The 23823-nt window shown below is 51.2% G+C and overlaps 1 protein-coding gene across 1 annotated transcript; it reads right to left on the reverse strand.

Moving 5' to 3' along the window:
• Window positions 1-11295: 11295 nt before the first annotated feature.
• SKIDA1 (SKI/DACH domain containing 1) lies at window positions 11296-23171 on the reverse strand. The gene is made up of 2 exons (XM_074865855.1): window positions 16299-23171; window positions 11296-16232 (listed from the first exon to the last, which is right to left on the reverse strand). Exons 1-2 carry the CDS (start codon window positions 17601-17603, stop codon window positions 15006-15008), a joined length of 2532 nt encoding a protein of 843 aa, XP_074721956.1. The 5' UTR covers window positions 17604-23171; the 3' UTR covers window positions 11296-15005.
• Between the last annotated feature and the right edge of the window lie 652 nt (window positions 23172-23823).

Raw genomic sequence — 23823 nt, forward strand, 5'->3', positions numbered from 1 at the left:
GGCGGCGGCACCGGGGCGGGGCGGGGCGGCCCCTCCGGCGGCGGCCTCGCCTCGCCTCGCCCGGCACCCGCCGCCGCGGCCGAGCGGGCGCCCCCCGCGCCGCTGTCTTTGTTCCCCCGGCGGCCGGGGGGGCGCTGCCCTCCCCCGGGAGCTCCCCGCGGAGCCCCCGCGCAGGTGTGGGGCCGGGGCCGCCGCCACCGCCTCCCGGTGGAGCGGAGTGTGCCCCGCCGCGCCCCGCAGTGCCCCCCCACTCCGGGCAAGCTCCCGGGAGCGACGGGCGGCGTCTCCCCGCCGTGCCCGGGGATGGGCAGGCGGGCGGGAGCGCCGCGGGTTTAACTTCTACGGCCCGAGTGGCGGTGCCGGCCGGTCTCCGGCAACGAGCGGGGCTCGGCCGGGGCTGGGGCTGGGGCTGGGGCGTGCGGGGTCCGCGGGTGACCGGCGCGGTGCCGCCCGACCGCGTTGTCCCGCTCCCCCCTGCAGATGGCACCGAGAGGGCTGGCGGGGACCGGCCGGGTCGCTCCTTCCCTGCCGAGCCCCGCGCGGTGCGTTACCGGCGGCGTGCCTTTGTTCGAACTCTGCAGCGAGTTCCATCGCCTCTCCCTCGCAATTCGAAACGTAATTAGACTGATTTTTGCTTAAGAGCCTAAATAAATTAAAATAATCTTAATTTTGAGGTGACGCGACCCCTATTTTCCTTGAGAATAATGAGAATAAAGCAGTCATTAATTAAAACCAAGATGTCTCCGTATGAAGATGATATCTAGACGTGCGGAGGCTTTGACTCACTGGCCGTATTAGTAAATGCGTAATTGAACATTTAGATAATCATCGGGTTTATTCGTGCGCCTGTGTTTTAACCTGAAAGCACTGAATTTATTTGGCAGGATTGCCAGGGTCCTAATTATTTGTATTTCTGGCCGCCGAATAAATAAAACCGTCCTTGTTTCTATTGTGCAAAGCAATGGCTCCTAAGCAATCCTCGGCTTTGATAACTGATCGAAAATCTGATAACAGGGCAACCTTCTCTTACAGCCCCATTCGTAATGTCGTTGGTTAAACGCTTCATCCTGTGTCAGGAACCCCGTGAGCATTTAATTCCCTAAAGATAGGAGGGAGCAAATACGACTGTATTTAAAACACGTTGGCCCTGTGCTGGACCCAGGGACTGTGTTTTCGGTTTCAGGACCCGGAGATAGTTTTGAAGATGGGCAAATCCTGACGGCCATTGACTCCGGCTGGGGCTGCTCTGACCGGGAAGGACGGTCAAACCTCAGAGATTTTGCCCTCCTCTGCCACACACCTTACTATTTTTTTTCCTCCCAATTTTGTGAGAAAGAGACTTTGTTCAGAGCCAGCCGGTCTTCCAAAAAGAATCCCATGGCACCCCTCGCGTTGCCTCTCCTGACTCTCCAGGCTGGTTTGGACACATTTTTCCTCACCCTTTTATTTTCCCTTCTATTTATTCCCCCCTCACGCTTACTTGTCCTTTTCCCGAGGATCCGAGATGTAAAATACGTAGCAAAGGAAAATGGAATAATATCTAATTAGTTATTCATATCAATCTGTCAGATATCCTTCTTATTAAGTTATTCCTGCATCGTGCGCCTATTCCCATCTCAGCTCAGCGCAAGATCTGCAGAAATATGTCTTTCCTCGTATTCAGTGTTCTGTCAGCGACAAGATTTTTAGTTTGTAAAGTTAATTTTCTCCTCTTAAATGCTGCCTAAAACCTTAACGCTATTTCTTACTCTATTTGGGGGCTTTGAGCAATTAAAGGAGCATAAAGGAGTAATTTCTTCCCTCTCTCTTTCTTTTTTCTTAGAATTGGTATTTTCCCACTATAATTTAGAATGAAATAGGATTTTTAAAAGATCCAGAGTTCTAATCTCGGTTGATGTTTTGGTGTATTCACGGTAATGAGTCCTATTCCCTCGGGTCATGAAGCCCCCAAATGTCAATCAACCAAACTGATTCAGAAATGCCATTGTTCGACTCCCACGTCACTCGCCTTCCTCTCATTTTACTTAACAATACCGGAGTTCTCTGATCACTCATTCGGAATATGGGCATTATCTGTGGAAAATGCACAAAGTGTCTTGATCTTTCGCTGGCAGATACTGTTCGAGGGTTTCCGCCGAGCAGACGGTGCGTGTTTATACTTCTGCACCCTGGACTTTATTACAGCTCGGAGGAGCCAATGAATATCTTGAAAGCAAACCGTGCCATAAATCCGTCAAAAATTAATTTGTCTGGAGAGATGTTACATTTCTATTGCCGCGTCCAGAGCCGGCCCCGGCACGGGCTGCCACCCCGCTCCGCGCAGACCCCGCGCAGACCCCGCGCAGCGCCGCTCCGCGCAGACCCCGCCGGAGGGGGCTCCGTCCCACTGCCGCGGTGCCGGGCGTCCCGCTGCGCCGGCCCGCGGACACGCGTGGGAGCTCCACCGCCCCCGCGCAGCACATGGGCATCGGGAAGGGGCTTCTGAGGTCGCATGTCCCCGTGGGAAACGACACCCGCGTCTCAAAGGGGGGTGAAGCAACCTTCCCCGGAGCAGGTGGTGGAGGTGCCCCGTTTCGGACGCCTCTCCTGGGCGGTTGCGTGGGGACACCCCCCACCACCACCTCCCGCCGGCGCCGGGGGCTCCCGGCGGCCGGCAGAGCCCAGGTCCCTTCCTCTTCGTGGCCGGGCCAGATGAGGCAGAGGCAGCTCCTCCCGGGAGCCGAGCGGTTTCTCTCCGCGGATCATCCAGGTCTCGGATGCAAACGGTGCGTCCCCGGGAGGCGAGGGAGGAGGCTCAGTGCTACCCCTCGGCCAGCCCGAGCACGGGCTCTCCACTGCTTGCGAGGCATGAACGTCGTCTTCCTTTAAAATTAAGTGGCATAAGCTCCCCAGCCCCCGGCCTCAGCATTTAAAGTGCCTTTTGTCTCTTCATTTCACTTAAGCAAGGTTTTTGTTGCCGGTTGCCAAGTTCTATTAATGCAGAATTTAATCGGGAAGCGCTTTTCCCTGGTCCCAGCAAGATGGAAACAGCAGATTCTGAGGCCTGAGACGGTATAAAACAGATCCCTCGGTGATTATTGCTAATACCCTACAATTTAATGTCCTCTTTAGTAAAAACCACTTATGCGGCAGCAACTTTTTGCGCTCAAAGGAAAAACTGGTCCTTTATTTTTTTCTCTCAAGCACGCAGCAATCACGCCCGACGCTGGAACACGAAACCGAAAAGGTTTTCTCTAAAGAGAAGGGCCTTAATTACTAGATTCCGTGTACAACTAATCCAAAGGCACACTTAAAAGGAAATTTAATAGCGCCAGTTTCTATTTCACTCTGACTCGCATGTGTCTTCTGGCTGGATGCTCCCAAGCCGCCTCTCCCAGCGCGGAGCCCGAGGACTTCCCTCTCCATTTTGTTGGGGATCTGTTGGCTTTTCTCTATATCCCCTTCTCCCTGCAGTGGGAATAAATGGAAAGCCTTCCTCGGGATTAAACCCTCAGATTTTCCCCTTTGCTAACCAGTAAAGAGGGAGCGAGGGAAGAGAGGAAATGAAATTGTTATGGAGATTACAGTGTATGTCACCGGCTCTTTGGCCAGTCCGTGGGTTTTGTCGCTGAACGGTTAAGTGCAAACTTGTATTTCCCTTCACAAGAATGGACAATTTTTCTCGCTTGTTTGCAGTTTTCCAAAGTTCTACACACAAATCAGTGAACCTTAAGAGACCCTTTCACTCTTTTATTGTGAATATTTGTCAGTGCTCGGGGGCAATGATTGCAGTGACAGGTGAATCCAGGGGCCCAGCGATGGCATCCCAACTTCATAGGTTTGAGAATGTAAAAGACCACCGGCCCTTTCACTCGGGATGTGGCAGTCAACAGGTTCACATTTGCCGGGCTGTAATTCCTCTCCCCTGCAGCCGAGCGGGAGTGGAGCAAACCCGAGCCCCCGGCCACTGCCCCGCTGAACCTCAGCCCCGGCTACCGGCAACAGCTTTGGGCAGGGCGGCCGCCCCGGCACCCCCGGGCAGGGGCAGGGGCAGGAGGAGGAGGAGGAGGACGAGGGAGATGGCCCGGAGGATGCGGGGGGACCCCAGCCCGGCAGCCCCGCAAAACGCCCGGCCACCTTCGCCCCCATCCCCAGCGCCCAGGCGGGCTCCCGCGGGGCGCGGAAACGCCTCGCTCCTCCTCTACCCCGTCTTTAATTTTCATTCCGCCTTTTAATTATTAATTAAAGCCGAGAAGGGCCGGGGCGGTAGGGGGGGGCGGGGGGCGGTGCGGGGAAAAGAGGGCTGTGGGCAGCGGTGGGAGCGGAGGGTGGCGGGGCGCAGCTTTGTGTGCCGTTGTAATTGTCCTGGCTACGGGGGGGCTGCCGGGGGGCGCCCCCGCTCCCCTCCAGCGCCGGCACCGGGGACGGCCTCCCCGTGTCCCCCGTCCCACCCCCCGCCGCGGCGGCCGAGGCGAGGGCCGGCCCTCGCCGCCCGGCCCGGGGTCCCGGCTGCGGGAACCCCCCGCTGCCCCCCGCCAGGCGCCCCGGTGCGCAGCCCTGCCGCGGGGGGCAGCCGCTCCGCGGGGCCGCGGCCGGGGGGGCTGCCCCGTCCCGCGCACCGGAGCCGGGCTTGATATTTAATCCGGCTCCCTTCGGACAAAGACCCATCTTTTTACCAGGAGAAACGCCATTGAGATGCGGCTAACCTTTAGGGTTATATCCCAAGCCGGGACCCCGCGAGCTTGAAAGATGCTTGCCCGGCCCTCTTCTAACCTGAACAAAAAGGATCGGGGGGCGGGGGGGGGACACGACACCGCTTTTTTTTTTTTTTTCCCTCCCAACAAAGAATTCCTAACCATTTCATCTTGGGGGTGAATTTTTATTCCCGTGTCCACTCAGGGTATTGAAATCGATCGCTGCAATATTCAATATATTACTGTCTTAGAGTCTTCTCTCTGTAAGACTGGGTTTATTTCTTGTCTGCCTACGTCCCCTCCTATAATAGCTCATTCTGTACATTTGTCTGCGGTGTAAAATAATGATAGTCTTCATTAAATACACAGTCATTAAAGGCTGCGGTCAGTTTTCTAATTATGTGAAAAATCAAACGCCGGGTAAATAAAGGTATATTAGCAGAATAAACTCCCAATAAATTCACAGACACTTGATCAACAAACTCAACAAATATCTAAGGGTATAACTACAACATTGGAACTAACTATTTTTTAATTATGTGAGGTTTATATAATGTACCCTTCATTTTTTGTTTAACTTTCCTATAGTGACCTGTCCCATAACCTTGTAATCCACTGTGGGATATTTCTTTCTGGCCTCTTTCCTTTTGTTATGCCCCCACAGGTTTCCAGCTTAGATGCCTTTTTTTTTTTTTTTTTCTCTTGGTAAATGCGTGTTTAAAAAATATTTGACCTGTTTGACTTAGAGACGTGCATAGACATCTGTGGATTGGGTTAGGCTTAGAGTGTCTATGTGATTTCATGATCTTCCTAAAGCAACACCTGAAAATTAAAAATAATAGCCCTTCAATGTTGGGGAAAATTGCTGCATTAGCAGCGTTTTCAAATGTCGATGACTCCTGTGTATGAGGATGGGGTTTTTTTAATATACATAAATATATATATAAGTTCATGATCTCTTCTAGAGCACATCCTCGATTCTAGAAAGTGTCCCGGCACAAGAGAGTTTTTGCCACCCCATCTTCCTACGACTGGGGGTCGCTGGACATCCCCTGGGAAAACCGGGGAGTACGCTAAAGGATCTGCGGCACCTTGGCAGAAAGTGGGAGTTAGGGAGAGGGCTCGGGAGCTTTGCTTTTCCCCCTTCCCTGGGAGCGAGAGAGGCTCCTGGAAAACGCTGTCAATCCCAGTCGGAGTGAGGGGGAACCAGGCTCCAGCCTTTGATCGTAGACCAGCTCTCCCCGCCGGGAAGAAGCCGGTTGTTTTTCACAGTCGTGAGCTTTGCAGGTACCGGTGAGCAAAGGCATGGAAAATAAAGATGAAAACGGAGCAAGGGCGCTGCTACTTCTTCATACCCGTCAGCAGAGAGAGAGCGAGTCCTGCTGAACTCGGCGGTGCCTACGAGGAACCTCTAAGCACCTTTGCGGGCAGAGACAGTTTATCTGCAGTGGAAAACCCTTTTTCTTTCAGCACCCAGGCATTTATCTTCAGGAACCTTGGGATGGTAGAGATGCAGAAATGTTAATCGCTATCATGTCTATGCAAAGCTATTAACGCTATTGATTCTTAACTTTCTCAGCGAAGACAAATTTACCATATGTCGATGTGTAAACACTTCGGAATAAAATTAAAACCAGCTCTGTGCAATTGTCACTGTGCTTGATTCTAATGCAAACTATCAGATGTTTATGTAGTTCGTCTTTCTAAATGATCAGACGCCGTCGACGTTGCTAAACTAAACCCAAGCAGTAAATTTTGTCTGGAAGGCGGCTTGGGTTTGCAGGTTTTGTGAAGCCAGAGCAGCTCGCACGAAGCCGCAACAAAACGATCTTGCCGTTTATGCCGGCGTTGGGGCCGCCGAACTCCCAGTTACCCTCCGGAGGTTTTTCCTAAACCCGATGTCACCCATCTCCTGCGGAAAACGGGAGGAACAAACGCAGCCCCGCAGGCGCCGGCCGAGGAGCCGGGCTCCGGGCTGGGGCTTTCCCGGGGAGCCTGGCCGCGTCTGTGCGCGGGGGGCTAAGGGCAGGCAGGGAGGCAGGCAGGGAGGCCTCGGGAAAGGCAGGAGCCTCTTTTAAGTCCGCTGACGAGGAAATTGCTGTCGGGTATCCTCCTTCTTGCCCCAGCAGCAACGCAAACTTATTGCCCCACCAGCAACGCAAACACTTATAAAAAGATCCCCACTTTCAGGTGTGTTTTAAAAAGTTCACCTACTTTCAAGCCTCTCCAAGAAGCTCGCTTTTCCGGGACGGAACAAATACCACCAAGTGCTCTGCGTGGAGGACAAGAGATATCAGCGATTATCTGGAGAGCCTTTCTATTTATCGGCCTCTACGCAGTTAGATAGGGCAATACAAATGTTCAGGGACTTGATGAATGGCAGGGCTTGTGTAGAATTAATACACTTTACAGGCCCCTTTACGGGAGAAGGATACAGAAATCATAATGGAATTAATGAGATTTTACTAGCAAAATTTGTAAACCCCAGGTAACCATTTATAAACTTCCCCTAAAATGGAAGAGAGACTGCGAGATCACAGCCGGGGAGATCTGACATTATTTTATAGCGCGTATTAAACGCCGTTCTCTCTTTTCTTCTCCCACATCATTTAGCATGAACATCTTTTTCCCTCCGGCGAACTTCGCCAGATTTTGACGGGGACGATTATGTCATAGCGGGAAACAACTTGAAAATCCTTCTTCTGCTTATAATGTGCTACTTCAAACATCCGCGGCAGATACAGTAAAGTTTTTCAAATGGTCTGGAAAACTGTACACGGAATAGCACGTTGTCGCTATTTACCCTTACGCAAACTGTCACGTCCACGAAAATGGCAATGATCATTTCATAAAGCGAGCAACCCCCACGGGTTTTTTTGGTGTTTTTTTTGTTGTTGTCGTTCCTTTTCATGCAGTTTACTAGATAATATTTCCCGGTTTGCTGTTGTCTCGGGCAGTTTACCCCCGAATCCCGGGAATACAAAAGCATCGCGGGTAAATATAAAACATATGTTCGCACAGGTTATGTGGCAGTTTTAACACTCGCAGCCCCATTCACCCGCATCTCCACGATCGCACAAAAGCCTCTGGAAATCCCGGCAAACGCACTGCTTCCCGGGGCGGCAGGCGCGGCTCGGTGGTCCCGGGGAGCAGGGGGACTTTGCTCGGGGAACAGCAAGGAGCAGCTAACCCGGGAGGCCGGGAGGGTGTTCCCGGGCCGAGCCGTGCCCCGGCCGCCGAGGGGCGGCTCGCCGGCCCCGCCGGGCGCTGCCGGTGCGGCAGCCCCGCGCTTCGCCATCAGCAACGGCTCTTCCAAGGCTCAGTTTGTTAGTTTATTGATGTATTGATTGATTGATTTACTTTATTTATTTATTTATTTATTTATTTTGCCCGGGAAGGTAGAGAAAGGGGAATGACAGGATGAAATATAATACAAAGATGTGAAGTGACCCGAGTGGCAGCTGAAGGCGAGGGTTTAGCCCGGACGTCTTTCCCAGCTAAACTCTCCGCCGGTCTTTGGGGAAAACCAAATGCGGGTTGATGGAAACATCCTGTTTTGAGGGAAATGGACTGTACAGCCCGATCTGGCTGCTCCGACACTACTAATCAGCCTGGCAAAGCACCGCGAGCGCAAGCCCCGGGGAAGAGGGAGCCGGGCGTCTCACACGTTTGCAATTCAATCCCGATCCTGAAAGGCGGTTTGGAAAATCGCTGGCGCTGCGAGGGGCAGGGCGGGGGCTGCCGCGGCCCCTCCGCGGCTCGGCCCCGCCGGGAGACCCGCGACGTCCTCTGCCTGCAGCAGGGCGAGCCGCGGCGGGGAAGCCAACAGATGTGGGCTGTGCAGAAATCCGTGAAACAAGTGCTCTAAACCCAGGGGGATTTCTCCTAATAGCGGAATCAGAGGGGGAGAGATTTCGGGAAAGAGAATAGCCCAATATAAGTTTCTAGAGTGGAATTTACATTTCATCGCGATTTGTATTTTATAATACGCAGGCACGTGCACCCGGGAGGCGTTCCGGCGAAACGGCGTTTATGTTCCCAGCGGCGGGGGGCTCCCCGCGCCCCGGTTCCTCTGACGGCCGGGAGCAGCGGCGTGCCTGCCATGTGGAGCCGGGGGAAGTTCCCTGCGGCACCCCCCTGGCCCCCCGCCCCTCGGGGACAGGGGCAGCAGGGCCTGGCGGGGCCGGCTCCTGTTTATCTGCCAGAGGGGGGACGGCGGTGAGGGAGGCCGCTGGCCGCCTCGGAGCGCGGCGCTGCCGGGGCGCCCCCCGCCCCCCCTCGCCGGGCTGACGTGCCCCTCGGCGGGGCGGGGGGCACCCCGGGCAGCCGGCCGGGACGCTGCGGGGCAGGCGGGCAGCGCGGCCGCTAACAAAGGCCGGGAGCGGGCCCTTGCACGTGTGCGCTGCCCCGGCGGGCTCGGCCCTGCGCCGGGAGAGCCGGCCCGGCCCGCCGCGGGGCCGCGCCGCAACGCTGCTGCCCGCGCTGCCAGGCCGGGAGAGAAGGGGGGTCACCCCCGCGCCGGGGTCCCGGCGCTTCCCCGCTCCGAGGGGGCACCGAGGCCGCCGCGCCCGGCGCAGGGGCTGCCCGTGGCGCGTCCATTTTAGCGCGGCCGCTGCTCGCCCCGGCCCCGGCCCCCGCGCCGCCCGCCCCGGCCTCGCACTCCCGGCCCGGCCCGGCCCCTCCGCGCAGCCCGGCACCGCCGCCCAAAGGTCACCGCGGCTGGTGCCGGCTTTTCGCTACGGGCCACATTAGCGGAGCGGCCATTTACTGCCCCTGGATTGCACCGGAGACCGGGTTAGCCCATAAAGCCATTCACACTCAACAATGGGGATTTTCTCAACAATTAACAAGAAACAACATAATAAAGCCATTTACAAAGCCCTCGCTATTTACTATAAATTAGCCACTCTTTAAGAGACCAGTGCGTAATTTCACACGCTTTACAGCCCCGACTGCATTTTAGACGCAAGAGCAAACAGCCCTGTTGCACTTTCCGCGCTGACCCCGCTCCCCGTCCCCTCCCGGGGCCGGCTCCGCGGGGGCGGAGAGCACACGGCCTCCGCCGAGCCTCCAAGGCCTCCCCCGGCTCCCCGAGGCCTCCCCCAGCGCCGGTCCCCACCGGCGGCTCGCTGGCCGCCTTCCCGCCGCGGCCCGGGGCCGCCCGCGCCGCCCCTCGCCCGGCAGCTGCCCCGAGGGCCCCGCGGAACCACCGCGGGCTTCCCCCCGCGGCTTTTCGCCGGCCGCGGCCCCCCGCGCAGGAAGAGGGCAGGGCGGGAGGCGGCAGGGCCGGGGCCGCGCCACAGGAGAGCCGGGGAAGATGGACGCCCCAGCGGAGGAGCCGAAGGGGGGAGCGGGGTGGGAGCCGCGGCCCGGCCGAGAGGCCGCTTTGAAGTGCGGGAGCCCCCGGGGGCCCCGCAGGCTGCCGCGCCGCCCCCGCCCGGCCGCGGGGAGCCGCTCCCGGAGCGGCGAAGCGGGGCCAGGGTGCCAGGGGGAGGCTGTGTGGCGCCGGGCAAGATGGCGGCCCGAGGCGCGCTGTGCCCCGGGCCCGCCGCGCAGGGGCCACCCCACTGCCGAGCAGGCCCGCCGGTCGAGGGCCTCCGCGCCCCGGGCCCGCTTCCTTCAGTTTTTTAATCTCTCTCCCCCTCCTTTTTTTTTTTTTTTTTTTTTTAATTTCCAGGCGGTGGCTGGTGAGGCAGCGAAGCGGCGGCCAGCGGAGGCAGCGCGCCGCGCGGAGCAGGGCCGGCGGTGGCGGTGGGGCTCCCGCCGGCCTCCCCCCTGTTTACAAACACAGCTGTTGCCGTATATTTGCAATGCTAAGGATAAAGCCACCAGCAGCGAGGAGCAAACGAGAGATGGTCCGGGAGAGGGGTCCTCGGCATCTGGAAAGGACAGGGCGCCTTGTTTTTGAAACTGTCAATTCTCTCAACCCCTATTGTGAGCGCTTCATGCAAAACATCTCGGGCCTTTTAAAGCGGGGGCTTGTGAGGCCGCCTCGGAGTGAAAGGGAGAGGGGGAGAGAGAGGGGCCTAGGGCACGGCAAATAATTATATCAGCGCAGTGAAAAAATGCAACGTGGAAGGCCTAAAACCGGTTAGCAGTCCCTTCCCGAAAGGTTTTTGGGCAGGCTGCAGCACTCACCCTGAGCCCCGGCAGCCCCACAGCCAGAAGCCCTACGCTCGGCCCAGGCGCTGTTAGACCACGCTTTCTTTAAGCGCAGTTGCAGGGCTAAATACCAGGGGAATGGGTAATGTCTGCAAGCATGACTTTAGCAAGGTAGATCTCAATGCCTCCCTCCTTATTTTGCTAGCCAGGGCTTTAAATTTTCATGCGCTTGCCCTCCTTTTGTACCTCCAAGCTGACCAAATAGATCCCAGGATGAGCAATTACGTATTTTTTCCAGCAATCCTTTTAACCATAAAAAACACAATTAACAACGTTATCCATGTTTCATGTTCTCTAACATAATGCATATGTAGAATATTTTCCTGCAGATTACCGCCGCGTGTGGAAAATGCCACTTTTTTACCCCTCTCTGTCTCAACCACTCACACGTGTGAACAGTGACAAACACAAACATGATAGCATTGCTCTCATTCTGCAGAAACTTTAATTTATTGTCAACTAAATCTGTTAGAGAAAAAAGGATCAGAGACCATGTAAAAAAATCACCAAGTGAACTGATTGAACAGCAATCTTCATACAACATCTACCACTATTTTGCATTATTGCTAGTAGTGGCTTTTTAAATAAACAACCGGTAAAGAGATTATCCCACTGTAGTCAAGTAAGTGTAGGTTATAGAACAATCACTTCTTAAAGTAAATTATTGTAAACAGCAAGTTACATCTTTTAAGGCAGTATACCTCGTTGCTGAAGGCATTACACGTGTTCCCTTTTTAATGCTCTAGAGAATTAAAAATAGTCCAAAACTTTCTTTTGTCTTCCATCTGGCAGCAGAAATCTTCCCACTAAATTTACCAGTGAACTCGACTTGTGACAAATACCTATGGAGTATAGTCCACAAAGTACAGGCTCTTCCCTCGATTGCTTTTTCCTCTAGAAAATTCTGTTGATTTTTGTCTACACCAGGAATTGGAAAATGGTGGCGATTCATTCTAATACATTTTCTCTCCTGTAAACATTGCAACAAAATGGTAACCTGGCTTTGTTTTTCCTCGTTACTAGAACTTACCTTTATGGGAGAAAATTGGTTATTTTTACATAACTCAATGATATGACTTTATATGATTAAGGCTGAAATGATAATGAACTCTGCTCGCAGTAATAATTACAATGCTATCAGAAACAGTTACCAAACTACCAGAATTGGAAAGAATACCCTTTTTTTTTACCTTTTTTTTTTTTTGTCCCCAGTGAGTTATTGTACCTGGCTAATTTCTCCAACGGTAGTAAAAACACGAATGTCCTTGTTAGGGGCTTGCACTAAACTGAGGTGTACACGTGTGAAAATTATTTGGCTGTTTAACTTCTTGCCTTTTGATGTTGCCTGCGTGGCAGGGAGCCTGGCGGAGCAGCCTGCTGGGGATGCCCGGTGGGTGCTGGGCCTGGGGCGCTCCCTGCCCCGCTCCCGCTCCCAGGCCTGCAGCTCCCCGGCTGCTGGCAGGCCTGGGCACCATATTTCACATCCTCAACTCTGCAGAGCCTATTTGGTATAAATTTATGCTTATTCCTCCCCCTCCCCCCCTCCCAGGATTATTTTGGGGACCTGAAAAGGCACCTCTGTAATTTACAATTCCCGGCCAAATCAGTATACCTCTAATTGGAAGTAAACAGGGTAAGGGGACGGAGTTACTTTGAAAGTGATATGTTGTTTAATTGACAAGGCGAAATTTTAGGCTTCAAGTTTGCATATTGCACCTTTTAGCATTTGGGTTTGGTTCTCTTTTTTTCTTTCTTTTTCTTTTTGCATTTTTCTTTTTTTTTTTTTTTTTTGGTCAAGGAAAGACCTTTGTCAAGCAGACACGGCTTTCTAACAGAGCGGGGGGCTTTCCTGAGCAGTACATTTTGTACGTATTTACAGTTCTCTGAAATAAGACTGCAATCTGTGCAGCTCTAAACATACGAATGTAAACATTCATCTCAGAACAACTTCAGTAAGCAGATTTTTCATGACCATCGTAATTTCAGCAGAGCGGTTAAGTATGCAATGCACCTTTTGCAATTGGCAGTTTAAAGTGATGTGTGTGCGTGTGTGTGTGTGTGCGTGTGCATGCGGGGGGAAGGGTAACTCCACTGAAAGGCAATTGTTTACTCTTTCTAAATATATTTGGCTGCAGGTATTCTTAGACTAGGCCTTTTACAATGAGAGGAAAACTACGGCGTGGATATAGTAAACAGAGCTGAAATCAGTTAGCAACCGCTTGGAATATTTAGAGACACGAGGGGTTGGGAGAGGGCATCACAAAAGGCAGGAATTAAAAAATTGAAACCCAGGCAGTGGATTGCCAGCAGAAATGTTGACTTTGAGTCACACAGTAAACATTACATTGTTGCTTTGTTTTCCTTTTTTGATTTACGATAAATTATTCTCCCGGGATTGATCGATGAGTGGAATCCTTAAAATTTAATTTGGGAATGATCTAGTATAAATAAAATGCTAATCCAAAGAAAGAAACCAGCAATTATTCATCCTAAACTCTGCTGATTCAGCAACTCAATTATAACTGCCTTTCTCAAGCTGCAAACTTTTCAGGCTGTTTTCCGAGTTGCTATATCCGTCCTCCCCCCACAAGAGAGACCTTCCCCCGTCCTCAGCTCTGCCTCCACCTCGGCCTCCAGCCTTTCTCTGGTTTTTTTTTTTTTTTTTTTTTTTCCCTTTCTTTTCGAGGGGTTGGGGGGGAGGGAGGGAAACAGTTAACCTCTTGAAGCGTATTTCCTCCAAATAAAAACAGTGAACTTACAAACGGAGAGGAAACCATGGATAACTCTGCAATAATTCAAAGTGTATGGAATCAGGATTTTTTTTTTAAACAGTGTTTTTAATTGAAAATAAAGCTAAAGCATGCTTTTCAACAGTGCAAATTTCCATAATTTTGATTTACTGCTTCCATCATCACAATATATTATACCAGCATGTCTTACCGAGGGCTAGACTCTAGAAGTCTGCCTGTTCGACTATTTCGATATTAAGTGCAAATATAGATAATTGCCTCTGATTGTCACGTGCAGTAGAAATGTTTCTGCTACATAGAGAGGATGGCATGGTAAAAAAAACCCACGACAACAAATTTCAAGAGATGAGGGTAGAACCGGGAAGCGTAACACGGTCAAAACGCCTGAGTTTTGGTGCCAAAAAGCTATGAATAACATGGTCTTCTCATTTTGTGTATTCTTTCCACTTACGGCCTCTCGTTTCACTTTCTGTGTTGTATTTACTGCTTTGCTATTTCCTCCAGCCAGCGTGAGGGGCTGGACCATAAATTGTACTGCTAGCCGGGCAAATATTTTAGTTGCTTTGCAAGTTTGTAAGGGGCATGTTCAGACCACAACTTAAGTATGACATTAGTGGGTAACAGTAACCTTATTTAAGACCTCTGGGTGAAACAAAAAGGCTTCCCAATTGCAAAGAGTGGCTGTACAAGTAAAAAGACACCCTTTTACCAAAAATAGAATTCCACATTTATTTACTGGTTTCAGATGAGGCAGCTTTTCCCAGCGCTGGGGTCGCAGGCGGACCCCAGCCTTTCCAAACCAGAGAAAAAGGAGTAAGTGCAACTGCTCTTCGAAAAAGACACCCCTGCACCCAAAAACAAAGCTCCCGAAAAGTAGGCTGCTGCCACATTGAATTATAGTGAACCCTTACTGTGCAACCATGTAACTTAACAAACTTTAACTGAATTAACAGTTAGACTTCCATTTTCGAAATCTAGTGCATAAATTTAATGGCTCATTCTAATATTTATTATTCAACCTTTTGACATTTATTTGCAGCAGTTGAATTGAGGTACTGGTGCATTATTAGCATTTAAACAGTAAAGTGTTCCAGCTCTACCATAATAACTGAGTTTAACTTGAGTCTTTAGCCTGAAGTACTCTGTGGAATGTAACAAAAAAAAAACCCCAAATGCAACAGAACCAAAAAAATTAAAAAAAAAACACAAAAAAACCAACAACAACAAAAAAAACCCAAAACAAACAAAAAAACCACTGTTGTAAAGAAAATAGTAATCCGGTTTCTGTCTTCACAACGTGATAAAACAGGATTCCAAAAGTGTGTATAGCATTAATGGGCTTGTACAAACCATCCTGCAGAGTTTAAAAAACGTAAGAAAGTTAAAGGTGGTTCAAGAAAATATTTTCCAAACTATTTTATTAATTAAATTTCCTGAATTTGTGGCTAGGTGGAAGAGGTATTGCAGAACCGCCCAGCTGCCATTTCCATACAGGATGGGCCTTGTGAGGTGGTTGGGAATCCTTAGTGGTGTTTAAGGAATAAGCTGGCAACAAATCCCCATCATTGCCAATAATTAGTGATGGTGGACAGGGAAAATTTGCCATGAAATTAAATGGCCTTTTCACTGCTGATGCTACATTGCTGGCTACCCTTTTGCGTCTATTGTTAACTGTAAAATCATCCAGTGTTCCTTCATGTGTCTCGATTTTACCTGTAGGACGTGGGCTTCGAGCTGATTTCAAATTTGGTTTGACTGGAGGAGTCTGCAGTACAGGTCGCTTTCCCAAAACCAGTGTCCTGTAATTTTTTCTCACCCTTGCTCCAAATTTATACTCCCCATCCTCAGGTTTTGGAGTACCTAAAGTGCATGAGAGGACCTGACTCTGAGTCAGCGGGTTTAAGGAAGTGGTTTCTTTCTCAGTGCATGCAGAATCTTCCTTGGCTGTTAATAAAGCGTCCTGGTTATTACTCTCAGTCACACCGTAAAACTCATCCTTAGTATCATTGCACTCACACTTTAGCTTATGTGTTGTAAGATCGGGCTCATACTCGTCGTTCGCACTGCTGTCCTCTATTTTGATTTTAATGCTGTGCAGGAATGGCAATGCCTTATTGCCTGTATCAGTGCACTGGAGCTCAGCTGCTGCTGCTGCCCCTGGAGAAGCAGCATCCTCCTCAGGATCAGTTTGTAAAGAGGGCAAATCCGTGGCAAATTCAATACAATGAGGGATTTTGGAATCTTTCTCTGAATTTGCTGCCGCTGATGAAGAATCATTATTTAAGAACCTAGCAGCTATTGTATTGTTATCTGCACGGTGTGTAGTAGTTGCTTGAAGGCATTTCCTTGCCTCTCTGAGTATTCTTTGTTGTGGAAATGCATTGTTTGTCTTTGGGCTAGGTGAAGAGGCCCCCTTTGCAACACAGTTAATTGTTAGGTCAGTACTCTTGGCATTATTGGAAAATTCAGAGTGTGGGAATGTGATCTCGGATACCCTATCCTCTCTTATCTCCGCGAAGCAGCTCCCCAGGCCGCCGGAGCAGCGCAGCGCCGGGGCGGCGGGAGCCCAGCCGGGGCGGCCCCACTCCTCCGGCAGCTCCGGCTTGACTCCGCCGGGAGGGCCGCGGAGGGCGGGCGGCCCGCCGGGCTCCGCCGGGGCCGGGGCCGGGGCCGGGGCCGGGGCGGGGGCGGGGGCCGGGGCCGGGGCCGGGGCTGGAGCCGGGGCCGGGGGCCGGGGAGCGGCGGCGGCCGCCAGATGGTACAAGAAGTTGGCGTGGACCACGCCGGGCGGGCTGCAGAAGCTGGTGCGCCTGAAGCGGATGCTCTGCACCGAGACCTGGCTGGAGACGGAGCTGGAGTCGGAGTCCGAGGTGCTGTCCTCCTCCTCCTCCTCCTCCTCCTCCTCCTCTTCCTCCTCCTCCTCCTCCTCCTCCTCCTCCTCCGAGCTGCCCTCGCTGGAGTCCGAGGCGCCGCTGTCCTCCTCCTCCTCCTCCTCCTCCTCGTCCTCCTCCTCCTCCTCCGAGCTGCCCTCGCTGGAGCTGGAGAGGCTGGAGCCGCAGTCCGAGTCGTGGGCGGCGCGGCCGGAGCAGCAGCTGGACTCCGAGTCGCTGCTGCCGCTCTCGGGGAAGGCGGGCGGCGGCGGCCCGAAGCCGCGGGGCAGCGGCAGCGGCAGCCGCGGGGCGCCGCGGGGCCGGCAGGGCCGCGGCACGGCCAGGGGCCGGCGGGCGCCGCCGGGGGGGCCCAGCGCGCCGGCGGCGGCGGCAGCGGCGGCGGCGGCGGCCGACCCGTGGCGGCGGCGGCGGCAGCGGGCGGGCAGGGGTGGGGGGCCGGCGGCCGGGAGCCGCGGCCGCGCCGCCGCGGCGGCGGGCAGGGGGCGGGCGGCGGGCGGGCGGCGGGCGCGGAGGGGCGCGCAGCCGCCCGCCGCCGGCGCCGTTTCATAGTTTACGGGGGGTTTGCAAGGCGCCCGAGCGATTTCTGGGTAGCTGTGGCCAGTGTATTTACTAAAAATGTGAGGTAGATGAGAGGCCGGTAGCAAGGCTGTGTCCCCCGGACGCAGAGCTTTCCTCCTGATGGGCAGCAGGGGCCGGGGAGAGTCATTCAAGCCCAGCCAAAGTTTGTTCTCCTTCCAGAACCCGGAGAAGGGGTCGGTGGGTGCGAGCTCCGGCCGGAGGTCGGTGGCTGACAGCGCCCGGCTTATTTTCCTCCGTTTCGTCTTAAGGACCCGTTCGGTTTTGCAGGATGTGTAAAGGGCTTCCACGTCCTCTCTGGAGATCAGGGTGCATTTGGCGGCGTGGAAAGCGATGGAGTTGATGGCTTTGAGTTTCCTCAACTCCTCCAGGTCGCAGTGATGCTTTTTTACTTTTAAATGATCCATTCGCTTGTGCACGGTAGTTCGCGGGATGTTTTTAAGCAGGTCTGTAAAAACCTGGGAGAGTGCAAACATTTGCTTTCCTTTAATGATGAGGTAGCCGAGCCTCACGCCATCCACCTCTTCAAAACCCGACTTCAGGTCTCCCATTTCGTGAATTAAATTATTCCCAGCATTTGCAGAGAGAGAGAGAGAGATGAAAAAAAAAAAAAAAAAGAAAAAAAATAAAAAGCCACACACACACAATCCTCAGCCAGATGCTGTATTTGTCTCAAGGCATCCTGCTAATAAAATATAACAAAGGCTGTTATTCCTGGTGAATGAAGTGCCAAACTTTAGACAAAATTAAAAAAAATAAATTAAAAAAATACCGTGAGGCTACAATCAATATATAATCTTAAAAATCAGGTTTGCCAAAGTGTTTCTCTAAGTTGCTGCTGAAGATCAGTACCTGTTCCCTTTCATTCCCTGCTTTTCCATTGGAAACTATGATAATGGAATGTGAAGGGAGGAAGAGAAAAGAAATGCAGCTGCTATTCCCGCCGCTGCTTTAGCTACAAATAAAATGACAGAGTGAAGTGAGCTCGTCCGGAGACACCTTCATCAATTAATTCCCCTAAAGCCAACGCTGATTGGACACTCCTGACAGGTGATGCAATAAAAATTGATATTCCACCCCTTCCCCCAAAAAATCTCCCACTAATTAGCATACCCTTATACTGCCACCTCCCCTCCCAAAGTAAATAATACAGTTAGTATATAAATCTTTCTATTAAACAATCCGAGCTCAAACACACTCAGACCTCTCAGACTTCCTCGTCGCTAGCTTCCGAGGAAGGATTTGTATGCTTTTTTCCCCTATCGTTCCATATATTTTTAGCCTGTTTTGGACAAACGTTGCTCTTTTGTGCATGCTGTGAATTTAAAGGACATAAGTCTGATCGTAGCGATGGAAAATCCTTCGGTAACGTAGCCGCTTTAAACTGGCATTCTGCATTGTGTGGAAAATGAAGCTTAGCGAAAACGTGCAGAACAGCCTGGTATTTCCCTTTCTGAGGCTCCAAAGTTAAATGCTCGGTTGTTAACGAGAGGGAATACTTACATTTTCGAGTTTCTCTTGATTTTCCTCTTCTGCTTAATTAGCTTTTTACAGCCGGGGACTAAGGTTATTTTGCTTTCTGAATACCACGGGTTCCCGCACCGTGATACTGTAAGACTTTTAACTGAAATTCTGCCTGTAATATTGCGGGAGGGGGGAGGAGGACGTGGGCTCACGTCAGACCCATAACAAAGCATAGATAAGCCAGAAATGTATACACTTTTCACGATTAACCGTGCTGGATCACGAGCTGGAATGTCCTATAGTCCCAGAGCCCACGTCAGGATTCCTGCGTGCTGATTGCTTCCAGCAGAGAAAGGAGAATGTAAAATATCCAAGGTGCTTCCAAGAGCCTTTACGTAATAACAAAAAAGTGCTGGCACACACAACGTACGGTATTGCAACGGGCTAGGATGCTTCTGGCTCGCAGTTTGCATATTCCGCTCGGAGTAGCCCTGCCGCAGCTTTTTGATGTTCCATTTATAGCAGCCCCTTAAAATCAATTTGAAGAAGCAGCACGAAGGTTTAACCTCTTCTTAGGAACGTTCAATTATTCGAGCGTCAGGAACGAGGATCTCGCAAATGTTGCGATAGCTGCATGCCTCTCCCTTGTCACGTTAAAGTGATGCTTGCGGTTTGCACGTTAGGCGCTGCAAAAAAAAAAATCACCAATCTCTGCCGTGCATCCAGTGTTCCGCTGGATACAAACACGAGCACTTTTCTGTATCACTGCGCAGCCCGAATTAGACATATCCGCGAGATTAATGAGACATCTCATATTTCTGGGACTTGGCAAAAAATCGGCAGAGGAAAAAAAAAAAATCAAAAAAATCTTCAGTCCCAAACGTCCATATCCACTCCGCGTATTGGCAATATGGTGCTTGGAGTTCGTGTTACCCCGTCAGGTAGAGCTAAAATAAAGCGCATAATCGCTCTGCGAAGGCGCAGCTTTGCGTGCCAAGGCGAAATGCCGGCGAGCCCCCAATTTCGCAGGAATTCTAGAGAGGAGTGGGAATTTGGAGCAGTGCATCCGGGAATGGAGGAAGTCTATTCAAGGGAGCCTCTAACTCGGAGGGCTGAGGTTTGAAAAGTCAGCCCTGGACTACTGTTGCTCTCCCAGCGCAGATGCAATCGCCGCTGTTCAACTTAATCCATGTGTGTGCGAACCGCGATGCCTAGTTCTCCCCTTTGGAACCCGGGGGTAGCGTTCCCATCCGAGGAAGCAGAGCTACGGCAAATTACATTTTGTCCCTCGAATTAGAAAAGGATCATTGAGTGGATCTCGTGATATTTCAGCCTTTAAACGTAACCGAGAGGCAGCAGTGAACAATGCCTCGGCACAGCTCAGACCATCCGCGGAGTTCGCCTCCCCTCGCCTTGCATCTGGATCCCCCAGCCTCGCCTTTCTCTGCCTCGCTCCTGGGAGAGGCACCCTGGTCTACGCTGAGGCTGCAAGCAAAGTTTCGAGAGAAAACAGCTGCTGGCGCTAACCAGAAATCATCGTAGTCTTTCTAGAGCTAGAGACAATAAGGTCGTTTAAAAATTCCTCCTGATGTACTTATATGCTGCCAACACCCCCACCCCCTCCCCGCTGCTCTCCTCCCCCTGCTTTAAGGTTAAGGCTATGGAGTCAACACTAAAGGAACAGTAAACTCCGAGAAAGCTGCTCCGAAGACGCTACCAAAACCCCCGATGGGCTGAAAAGTCCTTTATTTGCCAGGTAGTTCAGCTGGCTTGGATTCCCGTGTAAATCCACGCGTGCGTTCGCACGCAGGGCGCTACGGGCACCCGCACCCACGTACTGCCGGTGACAGCCTGGCAGCGGGATTCGGCAACTGTGTGAAAAATGCATCATTTTTGTTGCTTTAATTCCGGCGCTGCCAAACGTTTGACACTGGTGGCGGCTCTCCGGCGAACCTCGATTTCCCGAAAGGTGCGGCCATGAGCCCTGGGGGCGAGGCAGAGCCAAATGTCGGCAGGGAGAAACCCACCAGAAGTCTTGGGAAATGTCAGACGCCCAGCCTGCACACCCCCACCGTGTCCTTCCACACACTTTCGGTTGCAAATCTTTCTCCGCATCTCACACGGAGACCTCTGTCGCTCTACTTCTCCGTCGTTTGCTTGGTGGGTTTGATTTTGTGCGTGTGCGTGTGCTTTCCCTTGGCCATCGGCACACGTTGTGTATCCGGGGTCGTCTTCGAGCAGGCTGGGGGGGCAGATCCTGCTAAAGAGCCGGCGGAGGCCCCTTGCACACGCACACGCACATTAAAGGCAGGGGACTTGAAAATGGATTTGCACGCACACAGGGGATTGCGATCAATAGCCACCAACATTTATGGCTTAGACTGTTAACGTGAAAGCTGGCCAAAAGAATGAAAATGCAAAATTAGAGGTGTCTGGCATCAATGACGTGAAAAGTTATGCAATAATTTACTTACGGGGAGCCGGGGTGTATGCCTGCGTGTTCGTGTGTCCGTGTGTACGTCGCGCGTGTGTGTGCAGCCCCAGATGTGTGTGTAGCTCTCTCTCAAAAGCGAGGGAGTTTCTTTGTTAATTTTGTGGACTGTGTCACCCTCGCTGGTGATCAAAGATGAACATGATTAAAGGGATGGATGTTTGTCTCACATTTCTTAAGATAAGGACGCCCCGAGATGCCCGGTTTTGCCAAATACATATACATGCAACTACAGAGAGTTGTGTGTATAGGCGCACACACACACAGAGACTATCAATCAACCGTGCTCCTTTTCACGTTGAGTAGCGTGCAATCTGCAATCTGCACTCTATAGCCAGTAGTGTTTCGGTCTTGAAGCTGTCTGGCCGAGGGATAAACCTCATTAGAAAAGAAAGAGCAAAATAATATTCATCATACCTCGCTGTAGACCTATTCCCATTTATTGGAAATCGTATACTTTCATTTTTGTAAATTTGCGCTAAAATATATATGCTCGCGGGGAAGTGCTTAACCACGTCGCTCCAGAAAGAAAACGTGTGCAACATTTAAAATACTCCCTTTACGTTACGTTTTGATTTATTTTCATAGTATGATTATGTTTAAATACCAGTGCAATTCAGCCTGACCTCTTCCTTCTGCAATGAAGTAATGCACACACCATTTACAGTCTTTTAAACGTTTCGTTGGGAAATGCAACAGCGATGTCCACCGGCCGTTGTACTAATGGGGAGAGTTCTTTTGAAAATCTTCGGGAAAACCTAAGAGGTCATGTGCATTTTCACACTAGGATTGCCACATTATTAGAGTATTATTATTATTTATTATTATTTGTTAAGTGCTGGACCATGTCCTCAGGTATTGACAAGCATTAAATAAACCTTTTGCTTTCGTGACGCCGGGCAGAAATATATATTTCAAATGAGAACTTGTTTTCTGACCCTACACTCTGCTTTTAGGTATTGCTGGGTATAGTTTGCTCAAGGAGGACACAGATAGAAAGCAGCTAGAGGCTATCACAAAGAGTCCAGTAACGTAAATATAATAGGGTCAAAGAACAGTATAATAGGATCCTTCTGCTATTTTAAAGTCAGCCAAATGTGACTGTAATACCTAAAATTTGCCGTGAATTCTAGTATGACAACAAATCAGAATGTATAACTAAATCTCCTAAATGTGTAGGACAAAGAAATGCCAACCAACAGTCTGAACAAAAAAAAAAAAAAAATCATCATAATCTGGCTAACACTCTTATGCCTAGGAGTTTCAGGGTTGTTTTTTTTCTTCCTTTTTCTTCTTTTTTTTTTTTTTTCTTTTTCTTGTCTTTTTTTTTTTTTTTTTTTTTTTTTTTTTTGGTAAACAAAGAAGCAATGCAGAGTTCTGCTAAGTGGTTTTTAAGTTGTGTTTTTTGCCGTGGGGGCTGGGGTGTCACTTGCACACTAGAATTTTGTGCAATTTATAATCACCATGGGCTAAGACTATTTCTTGAGTTTGGTACTCCTGGTAGTTTTAAAATACTTTTTAGCAGGAGTTTCTGGACACATACTACATGCCATGTTGTTTACTGACCCATAATCAAAATGCAGTGACCTTCTACCCTTTTTTTGCCCCTTGACCCATGCTGAATTCAATGCAGCCTTTATAAATTTGCAAATCCTTGGACGTAAAGGGGATTTGGTGAGGCTTTGTTCTGAAAGGATCCTAAAAGTTTGCATTTTTAATTAGACAAAGGTAAAGCAACAAACATTGGGAAATAAGATCCTCTCTTGCACATAGGTGATCGCTCTTAATTTCTACACTGGGGAACTACATTTTAAAAAACACACCCTGCAAACTGGAAAGCAGTTGCAAACGTAGGAGATCGGGAGGTTATGAATTGCACCAAATTAGCAATGTGGTACAAATCACTTTCATGACGTAAGGGATGGCCAGGCCACAATCTTCCGGCGCTCCTCATCTCCAAGGACCGTGTGGATCCTGGTGACCCGGGGAGAGCCAGCGATTTGATCTGGAGCTACAGGCGCATTCCCTTATCTCCTCTGCTATCAGTCAGTTTAAAGGACACCGTAATTATGATGGTGATAAAACAATGCCCGCTTATGTGTGCTGAATAAATAAAGAATGTTTACAGCCCCAGAATGTTTCAATTCCAATTAAACGCTATCAAAGAAAAGCCTCTCTCTCTCTCTCTCTCTCTCCCTCTCCCCCCCTCCCTCTCTTCCCCCCCCTTCCCTCCTTCCCTCCCTCCCTCCCTCTCCCCCCACGACTCCCTATTTACCTTGTTGGTTGTAATATGGCCCTATGAAATAAACCGGCCTTCCAGTTTGCTATTAAGGCCACATAGGGGGGAGGGGGAGGAGGAGGGGGGGGTGTGACACAACACGCACTCCCGGTCCCACAATTACTTGGATCGCCTGCATCCTCCTTTTTTTTTTTTTCTTTTTAAAAAAATTATTTATTTGTTTATTTTTCAATTGGCAAAGGCGTGATGATGCGGGGGGAGGGAAGGCACTTAAGGATCCCGCTCCAACCACCGGTCGAGGGAGTTGGGCTGGATGAATCTGGCGCCCTTGGGCGCCGGAGGAGGGGGCTGCCCCCTCCCCCCCCCCCCCCCCCCCCCCAGCTGGCACCCCGCCGGGGCCCCGGGGTCTCCCCACCGCTCCTCTTCCCTCTGCGGCGGGGAGCCTTGGAAACGGGAGCCTGAAAATGCATCCCGCTCACTAAGACACAAGGATCATTTCAAATATTCATTGTATCAGCAAATCTCATCGTAATCAGATTAAAGCAAGGTTTGGGGGGGAATTGCTTGTGTGGCTGGG

Source organism: Strix uralensis, chromosome 1 (assembly GCF_047716275.1).
Source record: "Strix uralensis isolate ZFMK-TIS-50842 chromosome 1, bStrUra1, whole genome shotgun sequence".
In the NCBI taxonomy this organism is placed as follows: domain Eukaryota; kingdom Metazoa; phylum Chordata; class Aves; order Strigiformes; family Strigidae; genus Strix; species Strix uralensis.